At 37.1% G+C, this 12,019-nt stretch overlaps 1 protein-coding gene across 1 annotated transcript; it reads left to right on the plus strand.

Annotated features, from left to right (window-relative positions):
* Window positions 1–277: 277 nt before the first annotated feature.
* Window positions 278–11,509, plus strand: ivns1abpb (influenza virus NS1A binding protein b). The gene is made up of 15 exons (XM_007245063.4): window positions 278–434; window positions 2,115–2,269; window positions 2,357–2,477; window positions 3,088–3,260; window positions 3,698–3,773; window positions 3,882–4,055; window positions 4,370–4,495; window positions 5,532–5,636; window positions 6,005–6,122; window positions 6,660–6,881; window positions 7,640–7,761; window positions 7,863–7,989; window positions 8,742–8,873; window positions 9,213–9,386; window positions 10,358–11,509. Exons 3-15 carry the CDS (start codon window positions 2,367–2,369, stop codon window positions 10,612–10,614), a joined length of 1,917 nt encoding a protein of 638 aa, XP_007245125.3. The 5' UTR covers window positions 278–434; window positions 2,115–2,269; window positions 2,357–2,366; the 3' UTR covers window positions 10,615–11,509.
* The last annotated feature ends 510 nt before the right edge of the window (window positions 11,510–12,019 follow it).

The following is a 12,019-nucleotide window of genomic DNA, read 5'->3' on the forward strand; positions in this document are numbered from 1 at the left end:
TATATAATGACTTATAAAAACGAAATATTCTGTTTTACTAACCATTATTAATGATAACAACTATTGATAACTGTAAATAATATTTTTTTACATTAAGATAACTTCCCAAATCTCAATTAACCTAACTATTTAGATATTTTCCTTTGCTGCTGTTTCTTCACTTTTCGGCTTCGTCCAAAGCCTACTTTGCTTACAGTGCTGCTAGTGTGCAGCAGGGTAGTGTAGTGCGCTTATTTGGGACACAGCCCTAAGCTCCGCCCTCCTTCCCGGCTGTGCTGAGCGCGGGCTGCTGCTGTAGTGCTCGCGCGCGGGGAGCTGCTGAGGAGTGAGGACGCTGGTTTGCTATTTCTGTGATGATTTTTTTTTTTACTTTTTCTGTCGCTTTTTAGGATTATTTGACAATGTCTGCCGCTCCTGAGAGTCTGAGAAGTCTGGTAAGTCTTAAAAAGAAGAAAAATGTTTATTTAAACGAGTGTTTAAATGTTAAACATGCTGAATAAGGAAACATATATATGTAGCTAGCATAGTTAACTGGCGTTAACAAACCTAACGCTAACCTAGTTAACTAACGTTAATCTAACGTTAGCTAACCTAGCTAATGAACCGGGGTTAGGTGAGTTAGCTAACGTTAAGTTACTAATGTTTGACGGTTGTTAACCCTAGGTAACGTTAACGCTACGGTTTGTGGGGATACTGCTTTGGTATTGAGGGTATTTTTCAAGAAACCTAAAGGTAACGTTAAAAGTTACTTTTTAATCTTTATAAAATGTGCTTTTGCTGAATAATAGCATGTATTTTTAGTGTAGACTCTGGTGGCTAAGCTGCTGCTATAGCTAGTGTATCAACGTTAAGTAGTTAGTTAAGTTACCGAATGACATGCTACAACGCTGCTTTCAATTCATACTTTCTCTTTCTTTCTCTCTCTCTCTCTCTCTCTCTCTCTCTCTCTCTGTGTGTGTATATATATATATCACACTAATTCATATATTGTATATACATGTATGTATGTACGTATATGTATATATATATATATATATATATATATATATATGTGTGTGTGTGTGTGTGTGTGTGTGTATAAATTATATATATATATATATATATTTATATTATAAAAATTGCGGTGATATAAATAAAAAAAAAATATAGTAAAATGTTGAGTGATTTGGCATGTTATAAAGGGTGTAAATTAATTTAAAACTTAAGTCATCAGCATTAACGTATTAGACTGAGAAGAAACGTGTTGTGCATGTACCCGAAACACATAACAGGAGGTTGATATTAATATATACTATTATATTCCATAGCTTTATTGGGACATGGCAAATGTGGTGGGACACGCAGCCTAGTTCCTGTCCCATGGTTTTTGGCATGTTTGCATATTTCATATTTGTGTACTTGTTTCCTTCACAACTTCTCTCTGAAAGTTCTCAACAGTATAAACTTTACATTAACATGTATTGCTGTATTTACTGTAACCACAGCATAGTATGTGCAGTATAAAAATTGTTAAATTGCCAGTTAGAGCTGTAGAATAATGTATGCTGTTCCAGGTAGCCCCTCAGTTAATGCTCTCCTCTGGGTTAAATCCATAAACCAATTGACCTGGATCCTCACGCCTCCAGTCGCGTGCTGATAGTGGACTGTGACGCCAGTGTTCAGCTTCATTACCTGTAATTAGTGAATGAACTGAGCACTGTCTGGGACGCTTCAGTGAGCAAATGCGTTTGTCCTAAATGAGAACATACTCCCCTGAAAGAATTAGGAGACCTTGGTCTTTCTGACCATATATAAACATAGACAAATTTGATCTTCATGTGTCAACATTAGTGCTGCAACTAATGATTATTTTGGTATTCTGCTAATCTAACTATTATTTTGTTGTTTGAAAGCAGTTCTTCCACTGTCCAATAAATCTTTGCGGAGAACACAAGGGGGCGTAAAAGGCATCCCCCCCCCCCGCTGACCTTTAAAAAGGCTCCAAGGGGCTCGTTTTGGGTAGTGTACTTCTTGGTGAAAGAACGTTGACAGCTAGATAGGCCTCTAGTAAACACATTTTTCATATCTGTTTCTTGAAGACTGGCCCTTAAACAAGTTTCTTGTCTTCGTTCCAGGTCACCATGCATAATCAACATTCAAAATGCTGTGTTCTTTAACCTACGGATTTAATGTGCCTGAAGTGCTGGTGCTGACGCTGCCTTTGGACAACTAACCTCACCTTTTCATCTCATTGTGCCTTCATATTCAACACCACTTGAATTACTACTTGGTAGGTATTCACAGACCCAAAAGTGGCTTTGTTTGTTTGTTGTTTGGCTTTCTCTTTATCTAACAGCTTACACCCTCTCTATTACAGAGCCTTCAGAATGATTCCCAACGGCTGCTTGGTTTTTGAAGATGAGAGCTTTCTGGACTCCACTGTTGCGAAGATGAACGCTCTTCGAAAAAGTGGACAATTCTGTGATGTCAGGCTGCAGGTAAGCCTTGCTGTGCAAGTCAGAAGATGTGTTACTATTTGGTTAAACATTTTTGGAGAACCATTATAACAGAAATAACAGATGCCTCTTAAGGATGTCTTCAGTAAATGGGTGTATATGGAGCTAAAGCTAGGGTGTAACTACCTGTCTAGGATATTCCTTTAATTTTAGAAAGTAGAATAAAGTATTGATAATGATAAAGTATGCAGAGAAACAGATACAGGACTACAGTCTGTAATTATACAAATACAAAGTGTCCTACCTGATCAGTGGAGCACAAAAGATAAGCAGCAAATTTTGAAACAAGCAGGTGGTCATAATGTTATGCTTGATTGGTCTTCCCTAAAGAGCTGATTTATGTGCATTGTGCATTTTATGGTGTATTATCTATGCCTTTTTAATATTTTCTGACTTTTAAAGCTCTTTGGTCCAACTTTGTTAAATGTGCTATATAAATAAACGGTGCTTATTTATTTTAACTATAAAAAGTAAAATAAAATTAAAATTGTGTTTATTGACAAAATGACCAATAAATCCAACTGTAGGCATATCCATGGAATTTTGAGTAGATTGTCTACCTGTTTCAATTATCTTATGCTTTATTTCTCAGGTTTGTGGTCATGAGCTGATGGCTCATCGTGCAGTCCTGGCTTGCTGTAGCCCTTACCTGTTTGAGGTGTTTAACAGTGAGGCGGAGCCCCAAGGGGGTGTTTCTCTGGTGAAGTTTGATGACCTGAACCCAGAAGCTGTAGAAATCCTGCTTAACTTTGCCTACACTGCACAGTAAGTAGGTTTGATTACAGTAATGATTATGATTATATAAATGATTTGTCATCACTAAAGTAAAATATACTAGGATTAAATAATAAATAATAAACTGCTAAACAGTGTTTTTATTTTGTGTATTATCCTAATGTTTAACATTTTTCTGTTTTAGATATCCTTATGGTGCCGGAATAATCTTAGTAGTTTAATAATAACCTTAATAAATTAATTAATTAGCTTAATTAATCTTCGAAGAAGTGTACTTAAATTGTTATTGTACCATATCATTATATTATTACATTTTCTTACACTTATTTATAGGTATACATTATTTGTTATAGTTGGGTTTAGTGTTCAAAAGTTTAATAAGTGTCTCAGATATTTTAAAGTATAAAATATTTTTTAAAAACTTAAGAAGGCATTAAATGTCATTTCCTTTCTTTCTTCATTTACAGACTCAAAGCTGAAAGAGATCTTGTGCGGGATGTCTACTCAGCAGCAAAAAAGCTAAAAATGGAAAGAGTCAAACAGGTGAGGGTGACACAATTAACCCTGAATTAGCTGTATTGTGATTTCACTGTGAGGAGGAGTCTTCCTATACCTGACCCTGCTTTGTATATATTTTCCCCTACTGAACAGATCTGTGGAGATTACTTATTGTCAAAGATGGACTGCCAAAGTGCCATTGCGTACCGTCATTTTGCCAGCAGCATGGGGGATGGACGGCTGCTGGGGAAGATTGATGGTTACATTCAGGAACATCTGTTGGAGCTCTCAGAGAAAGATGACTTCCTCAAGCTTCCTCGACTTAAGGTGAGCATGAAAGACATCTAATGAATGGTTGGATTAATGTTCTAACGTTTCTGATTAGACATGCTCCAATGTGGGTATTCTGGGTCGATGCTAATATCCATATGTCTGCCCATGCTGATGTCGATATACATATTTATAACTTGAAGAGAGGTTAGACACCTGGTAGTAATAAACTTAGCCATTATTTGCCCTACATTTTACCTTTTGAACAACTGCAAACAAAAAAAAGGATATATTATATTAACATCAATTGTAGTTGCTGTTCATCTGATGAGTTCAGGAGTAATTGAAGTGTGCTGGTTTTTGTTGTCCAGTTGGAGGTGATGCTGGAAGAGAACTTGAACCTGCCGAGTAACGGGAAGCTGTACTCTAAAGTGATCAGCTGGGTCCAGCGCAGCCTGTGGGAGAGTGGAGAACCGCTGGATAAACTGATGGAAGAGGTCTGTATAAACATCGTCACCTAATATTATTTTCTGCATTATGAGCAACACTCCAGCTTCCTGTTGACTAACTGTTCTGCATAGTTAAAGATGAACGTAAAGTTATTTATTTATATTTAATGTCTGTGGTTATATTTTATATGCATGGTTTATATATTTTTAGCTTTACCAGCATTGTTAAAGCGATTAGCCACATCTTCACTGAAGCACTTGTGTGCCAATTAGGGATGCACAAAATATTTGTCTGCCACAATAATTCAGTCGAAATTTATAAGTAGGTGAAAAGACTAAACATTTGAAACACTAAATTATTTTAGGTCTTACTCTGCTTTGTTGGGATGTCTGCTGTGACTTTAAAGTAAATGCAGGACAAAAAAATTGTTCAGTGTTCATAAAATGTCAGTTTTTGGCTAAAACTAATGTTGGTGCTTCCCTATTAACATCACAAAGCTTAAATTGGTGTTTGATAAGAAAAATAAAAATACAGTTAGGCTTTGTAATTTCATTCAGATATCAAAATGATTGAAAACCTACGACAAATGTTCAGTATTTGGTATTCTGGTATTTGATAGTCAAAATGTTTTGTTTGCAACAATAAGTCCATATGCATATAGTGGCTTGTTGGCTGCCTTTCACCTCATGCTATTTAGTATTCCTGCAGGTTATTAGGTTGTATGTTCTCAGTACAACTGTACCCGGCTCAGAAATTTGTCAGTTGAAATGTATTTGCCAATTTGATATGAATACTCAGCTAATTATCCTTGTGTTTCCCCATATATAATTATGTATTTTTATTTATGTATATATATATATTTTTTTTTTCTAGTGCTGATATACACCACATTTAAGAAAGAGAGCAGAGTCATGGGAATGTATTTCTAAGCATGTAAATATCAGTAAAATATATATGGAATAAAGAGACAGACAGCACAAATGTATTTAGATTTAAAGTAAGCTTTTATAGTCTGTTTTATATGTAATATTTCTTTCAACGAATATGGACATATGGAGTTTTGTTACTTTGTTGTTTTTTTAGGTACAAACACTTTACTACTCAGCAGATCACAAACTGCATGATGGTGGAGCGCTGGAGGAGGCTGAAGTCTCAGGCTCTGAGGAGGACCATATCCAGTTTGTACAGGTACAGAAACGTGATCAGAGCTCAGTCTGACAGTCCTTATGTAGCAGTCTGCTCCCTAACCTCATCTGTGTTTTTCTACTTGTTTATTCTGTTTTGCAAAATGTTCCTAGTTATTATAGCATTATACAATATGGTTGTTTTAAAATCATTAAATGCCACTGACATGATAATCTTAGCATTTTAGAATAGTATAACAAATAAATAAATAAAAAAAGTTACAGTAGTTTTTTAAGCAACTTTGGGTTTTTTTTATCAGCCTTTAAATATAGCTGTCATTATCGTATTGGTGGTATTGGAAGTCCCCAGTTGGAAACTTTGTATTTGGAGGAGAAGGGAGAAGTCTGTAACTGACTGTTTTGGATTTACAGAAAAAAGCCCCTCGTGAAAATGTGCAGAAACAGACGAATACAGCCTCCCCCTCTTCAAGCCCCAACAGCCAGCCCAACAAACATGAGTGGAAATACATCGCTTCAGAGAAAACCAGCAGTGAGTCTGACTGGGTGTCTTTAGTATTTATTTACAATCTTATACATCAGACACTGAAGAAACACATAAGGATTTATGTAATAACTTAAAAGGGTTTTAAAAAATGATTTACGAGGGTGCTGTTAAATTGTGGTTTCTGAGCCTGGTAATTCTGATTAACTTAGGACAAGAAATTCAAGTAACAGCTGTTAACTGCAAGTTCTTTCCGATGGCTGCCTCATAAACTGACAGAGAAAATGCCAAGATATGCAAAGTTATCCAAATTATCTAAGCAAGAAAATATAAAAATAATGAAAAAATACTGAAATGTAAAACATACTCTATTTTGTGTTATACTTTCTTTTTGTTAACTAAAAAAAATCATATGTTTCTTCATAGTTTGGATGACTATTTTATTAATCTGAAATGCGGAACATTTTTAAATCATTAAAAAACCCTTAACTTAAGTTGTGTTGAAACCTTTGTCTGGTATTGTACACTATTATAATCAATTATTATATTATTAATCCGCAATTATCTGCCTTTTATTTGTTTCAGATTCATATCTGTGCCTGGCAGTGCTGCGGGGTGTGTTGTGTGTGATTTCCTTGCATGGCCGCAGCAGCCCCCACAGCTCTCCCTCCACCACGCCCTGTCTGCAGATGAGCCGCAGTCTGGAAGCCTCGCCGAGTGAGCTTACGGACAGGCTGCTGAGACCCATGCGCTATGCCCGCTCCGGACTTGGCACTGCAGAAATAGATGGAAAACTAATTGCTGCAGGTAGACATGCTGTGTGTGTGTTGCTGCTGTGGTTTGTTGTAGTGTCTGCAACTGTGTGACTGGGGAATGTTCTAATACACTAAACCTTCCAACAGTCTATATCAACATTAACCAGAATACAAAATAAAATAACATTGTTATTCTTGTACATGAGCTGCTCATGCACCTTCACAGCATGAACACACAGGTTAGTTCCCTCTGCTAGGAAGCAGAGAGGAGCTGTGCTATTAAAATACCAGCCTGCCAGATTCAGAAGGCAGCTGGCTCTTGACTCTTGGCTCTTGGCAAGTGACATTGATTTATTTTACGTTATGCCCAAAAACACATACATGATTTATTTAAAAAAATTAGTACATGACTTTTGCGTATTTCGAGCAACGCAAAGCATACTTTTCCCGTCGTTACAATATCAAAGGCACACTGACACGGCCTAAATCAAGCGTAGTTAACAATTTGCCTATAGTTTGCTAAATAGAGCATGTTATATAATGATTTGATAGCATTAAGCAACAAGTCAGGTGGTGATCTCACCATCTTATCCCATTCAAAAGCTTTATAACTTAGAAGACATGGTGGCATTAGATTTATTTTTATATGCTTTATAGAATCCAAGTTTAATGGTTGTAGTTCTCTTCAAAGACTGCATGTGAGCTATGTAAACAAAAATTAAGTGCAATGCATATCCCCCTCTAGAATGTTTGTCTGAAAACATACAGCTTTGGACCTACAGTCCAACTAAAATATTCCTTTTTAAACAGGTGGTTACAACAGGGAGGAGTGTTTGAGGACGGTTGAGTGTTACGACCCTAAGAAGGACTGCTGGACGTTCATTGCTCCGATGAGAACCCCCCGTGCCCGCTTCCAGATGGCAGTCCTGATGGTGAGGCCTGGTTTCTCCCTGCTGATTTTGATGATAATGGAGACTCTGTGTATGCATGTTTTCTGAGTGAAAAAATATACCGTAATTTTCTAATTTCTCAGGGCCAGCTGTATGTAATGGGTGGTTCTAACGGTCACTCAGATGAGCTGAGCTGTGGGGAGATGTATGACCCGCGGGCTGACGAGTGGTCCAGAGTTCCTGAGCTCAGAACCAACCGCTGCAATGCAGGTAGTTTAACACACAGTCTGAGAATTTGTTATGCCTTAAGTAGGTTTATTATTGAAGAATCACAGACCCAATCCCATTTCTCTTGTCTACTGCTACCCGTTGTTTTGTGTGTAAAAGGAAGTGGTTAAATCCTTCTGTTTAGAATTGGGACAACCCTTCAAGCACCCAATACATATTTTTCTGTTCCACCTTAAATGCTTCAGCCTCTGGTGTCTATTGCACCAATTTAAGGTGGAACAGACACTTGTAAGACACAGTAAGCTATGGTGATATAGTGGTTATCTCGTAATGTATAACAAGGAAAATACTCAGATTTGTGGGTTTCTTTCCCACATGTTCCGTGCCATTTTTGACAGTGGTAAAGATATCCCTCTGTTTTGAGTGTGGCTCTAAAAAAAAATCTCCTTTTGAAGGGTCATGTAGGCCTAACACTTTCCCTACCCGTTAATCATAGAATTGGGACACCCTTCCCCTAGGCATGCACGCGCACAAGAGAAAAAAAAATGCAAAAATTATTATAAATAATATATTCAATCAATACTAATGTCAAAAACAATAATAATAGTCAAGTCATAATATACTTAATATCCAGAAAAATTCAACAGAGATAATACAGTCTAGGTAGAAAACTTAAAATGATGGACAATTAAAAGACGTATGATTTGGTAGGATGTTGTCAAATGCTTTGTAACATTAATTCAGCTTCAGTTAACTGATTTTGAGGTGTGTGTGTGTACCTGTGTGTGTTGCAGGTGTGTGCTCTTTGCACAACAAACTGTTTGTGGTTGGAGGGTCCGATCCATGTGGTCAGAAGGGCCTGAAGAACTGCGACTCCTTTGACCCAGTTACAAAAACCTGGACCAGCTGTGCCTCTCTTAATATCAGTACGTCTTTTATCAGAATTTTAGTCAGGGGTTAGGAGAAGGTTCAGCATCACTTGTACTGCCTAGTATCAGTTTACCCAATTAACTAACTCTTCACAAACTGTGTGTTTTCCAGCTGAAAGACTCAAGCTGTACAGGGCTAGCATAGTTAGCAAAAAAGCTAAGGTTAGAAAAAACTAATTCGCCATAGCCTGTGCTTTTTTACCAGAAGACTGGCTGCCTTTTTATATGTAAATTTTACTCTCATAAGATATCCCATATGTGTCCATGGTGTTTTATTATGGTTTTAATATAAAGTTGTGCTATTATAAATGTTTTATCTCCCTCTCCTGTTCTCAGGGCGACACCAGGCAGCAGTGTGTGAGCTGGATGGCTTTGTGTATGTGATCGGAGGTGCTGAATCGTGGAACTGTCTGAACTCAGTGGAACGCTATAATCCTGAGAACAACACCTGGACCCTCGTGGCCCCCATGAACGTGGCCCGCAGGGGAGCCGGCGTCGCAGTGCACGAGGGTAAGCAAACAGCAGGAACCACTTTTGGCTTCAAATAATTGATGGAGTTTTTTGTTTAAAGTGTTAATTACGCTGATGCAGTGGGTGTTTGTGTAACAGGCTGTCTGTAACGGCTTTTGGAAGACCCTGGATCACAAAATCTTGAGATGAAATAGCCACAATATTTCTTGTCGGGTGTTAAATGTGTCTTGCGAGATACGTTTTTGTCATACCGCCCAGTCTTAATAACAAGAAATGTAAATTAATACCTAGTGCTGAGTGCATGAATAAGTACACAATTTGTCAGTGCAACAAATTAGGTTAGTAAACCGGTTAAAAGCTTAATTCTTGCGTTTTAGATTATCTATTATCATGGTTATCTGAAGTTTTAATGTACAGTGAATTCAAATGAATTAGAATTTATCCAATATTCACACGCACCTTGTGTCGAAAAAGCATCACCAGTAGAATGAGATGCTCTGGAGCGACCTTACATGAACTTAAGTAGGAGACATTCTCTGGAGTAATGGCGCTCCATCCAATACCTTTCAGACGAGCTAGAGTATTGTTTTTTGTCATGGTCATAATCATTCAATATAGGTACCTAACTCTATTATGTGGCAGTGATTTGCATAGTTTACTCTGTTTCCACAGTGTTTACTATAAAAGCTGCTGAAAGGTTGAAAGGGGCTGCTTAATATTTGTAAAAAAAAAAAAATGTAATTAAATGTAAAGGAGGTTTTTTTAAAAACAATATCGCCCCAGCCCTAAATTAACCTTTTCAGATTAATTAACAGTAAATTAACAAGGGGTTAATAGCATTAATAGAAATATATGCTTATTCTTCATAAGAAAGATTATGAAAATAAGACAGAATTTATAATTATAATTGTGTACACATTTTATTATTTTCCCACAAAAAAAAATTAACAAATGTTCTAAAAATGTACTCAAATCCTGTTTTAAATCCTGTGTGTTGTGTTCAATCACAGGAAAGCTGTTTGTTGCCGGAGGATTTGATGGCTCCCGTGCTCTGAGCTGCGTGGAGGTCTACGACCCGGCCAGGAACGAGTGGAGGATGCTGGGAAGCATGACGACGGCACGCAGCAATGCGGGTGTGGCGGTGGTGAACGGGGTGGTGTGTGCTGTGGGAGGCTTTGATGGAAATGACTTTCTGAACACCATGGAGGTTTACGACCCCGAGACGAACGAGTGGAGTCCCTGTGCTGAGGCTCTGACTGAGGAATAAGGAACTGAGAACTCCGGCTAACGGCTTCACGGCAAAGTCACTGTCTTCCTTTTACTTTTGTTTTTTTTTTTTCTTCTTTTTTCTTTCATTTCAAGTGCTTTTCTCTTTTTCCGGAGCTATTGAGGAGCAGAGAGGGGGAACACAGGAGGACGGAATCACGCAAAGTTGCCCAAAGCAACATTTAAACCTTTGCATATTGCATAAATTATTGAGCTGTAGATATTATTATTATTATTATTAATATTATTTTTTCCTTTTTTTTTTTTCATTATTTCTTTCAAAGAATGTGTTATTTAGAGTGATCTTCAGAGATTTTATTTTTATTTTATCAGGCAGAATTATGTGACTGCAAAGCCAGATTTAACCAAAATGATTTGTAATAGGCTCACTGTAGTTTGCTGCTATTGGCCTACTGGGAAACTTTAGTTTTAGGACCTTTTTAATGGGACTTCCTTAAAGGGTTATTAGGTTGGAGGCAAGACATGTAGTCTGAATTTTGTAGATTACAGAACAGTAAAAATGTAAAAGCTTGACTCATTCTTTAGAAGGCTGTTTTGTAGTTTCGCTTTATCAGGAGGAATCTTCTTATGATTGCCTTTTTGTACAATTGATTTTTTTTTACACCAGTATGAGGTAACTGATTATGAAAATGTTAACGTGAACCAGTGCCACAGGCTTTGTTCAACCTTCCAACTTTATACTGTATGTGTATGTTTTTTGCTGAGGAACCCATTAGTGCTGCAGTGTACCAAAACATTTTGACCTCAAGCCTCAGATGTTCTCAGATATTAACAGCATCTGGCTTTATCTTTAGGATTTCCAGCTTGAGCTGAACTTGAGATGAGATTTGACATGAGATGATCTTTCAGAAGTAATAAATTTATCAGTGAAAACAGTTCTGCTATTTTTAGTTTTGAATTCAGCCAAATCATTCAGTTAATTGGTCACGTACACAGAACAGCCAACAGCAAAATGCTTTAATGACACTCTTATCTTATAAAACATAATGAAAGATAATGAAATGCACAGTAAGGACATTACGGTTAAAATCATGGGTGTTTTAGGACAAGTGCATGCCTCCTCTGATATACAGTACCATTTCTTTGTGCTCTAAAGTCTTCTTAATTATGAAGAAAAACATGGAATTAATAATTAACAAAAAGGTGTTAATAAACCACATTATATATAATATTTTTCAGTGTAGCACTTCTTGCTTAGATAACAGATTTGCATACCTTGGCTGGATTTTCTCAGTCAGTTTTATGAGGTAGAGTCACCTGGAATTCAGGCTTTCAGTTAACAGCTGTGCAGAACTCGTCAAGAGTTAATTACTTGAATTTCTTGCCTCTTAATGTGTTTGAGATCATCAGTTGTAAAGTTGAAATAGAAGGTCTCTCAATCTGGA

Source organism: Astyanax mexicanus, chromosome 18 (assembly GCF_023375975.1).
Source record: "Astyanax mexicanus isolate ESR-SI-001 chromosome 18, AstMex3_surface, whole genome shotgun sequence".
Taxonomy (NCBI): Eukaryota; Metazoa; Chordata; class Actinopteri; order Characiformes; family Acestrorhamphidae; genus Astyanax; species Astyanax mexicanus.

Excerpts from the sequence above, each read along its gene's own strand:
- ivns1abpb (XM_007245063.4), top strand. The coding sequence starts at position 2,367 with ATGATTCCCAACGGCTGCTTGGTTTTTGAAGATGAGAGCTTTCTGGAC. Across the intron at positions 3,774-3,881 it reads AAATGGAAAGAGTCAAACAG|ATCTGTGGAGATTACTTATT; the intron begins GTGAGGGTGACA and ends CCTACTGAACAG. Across the intron at positions 9,387-10,357 it reads CGGCGTCGCAGTGCACGAGG|GAAAGCTGTTTGTTGCCGGA; the intron begins GTAAGCAAACAG and ends GTTCAATCACAG.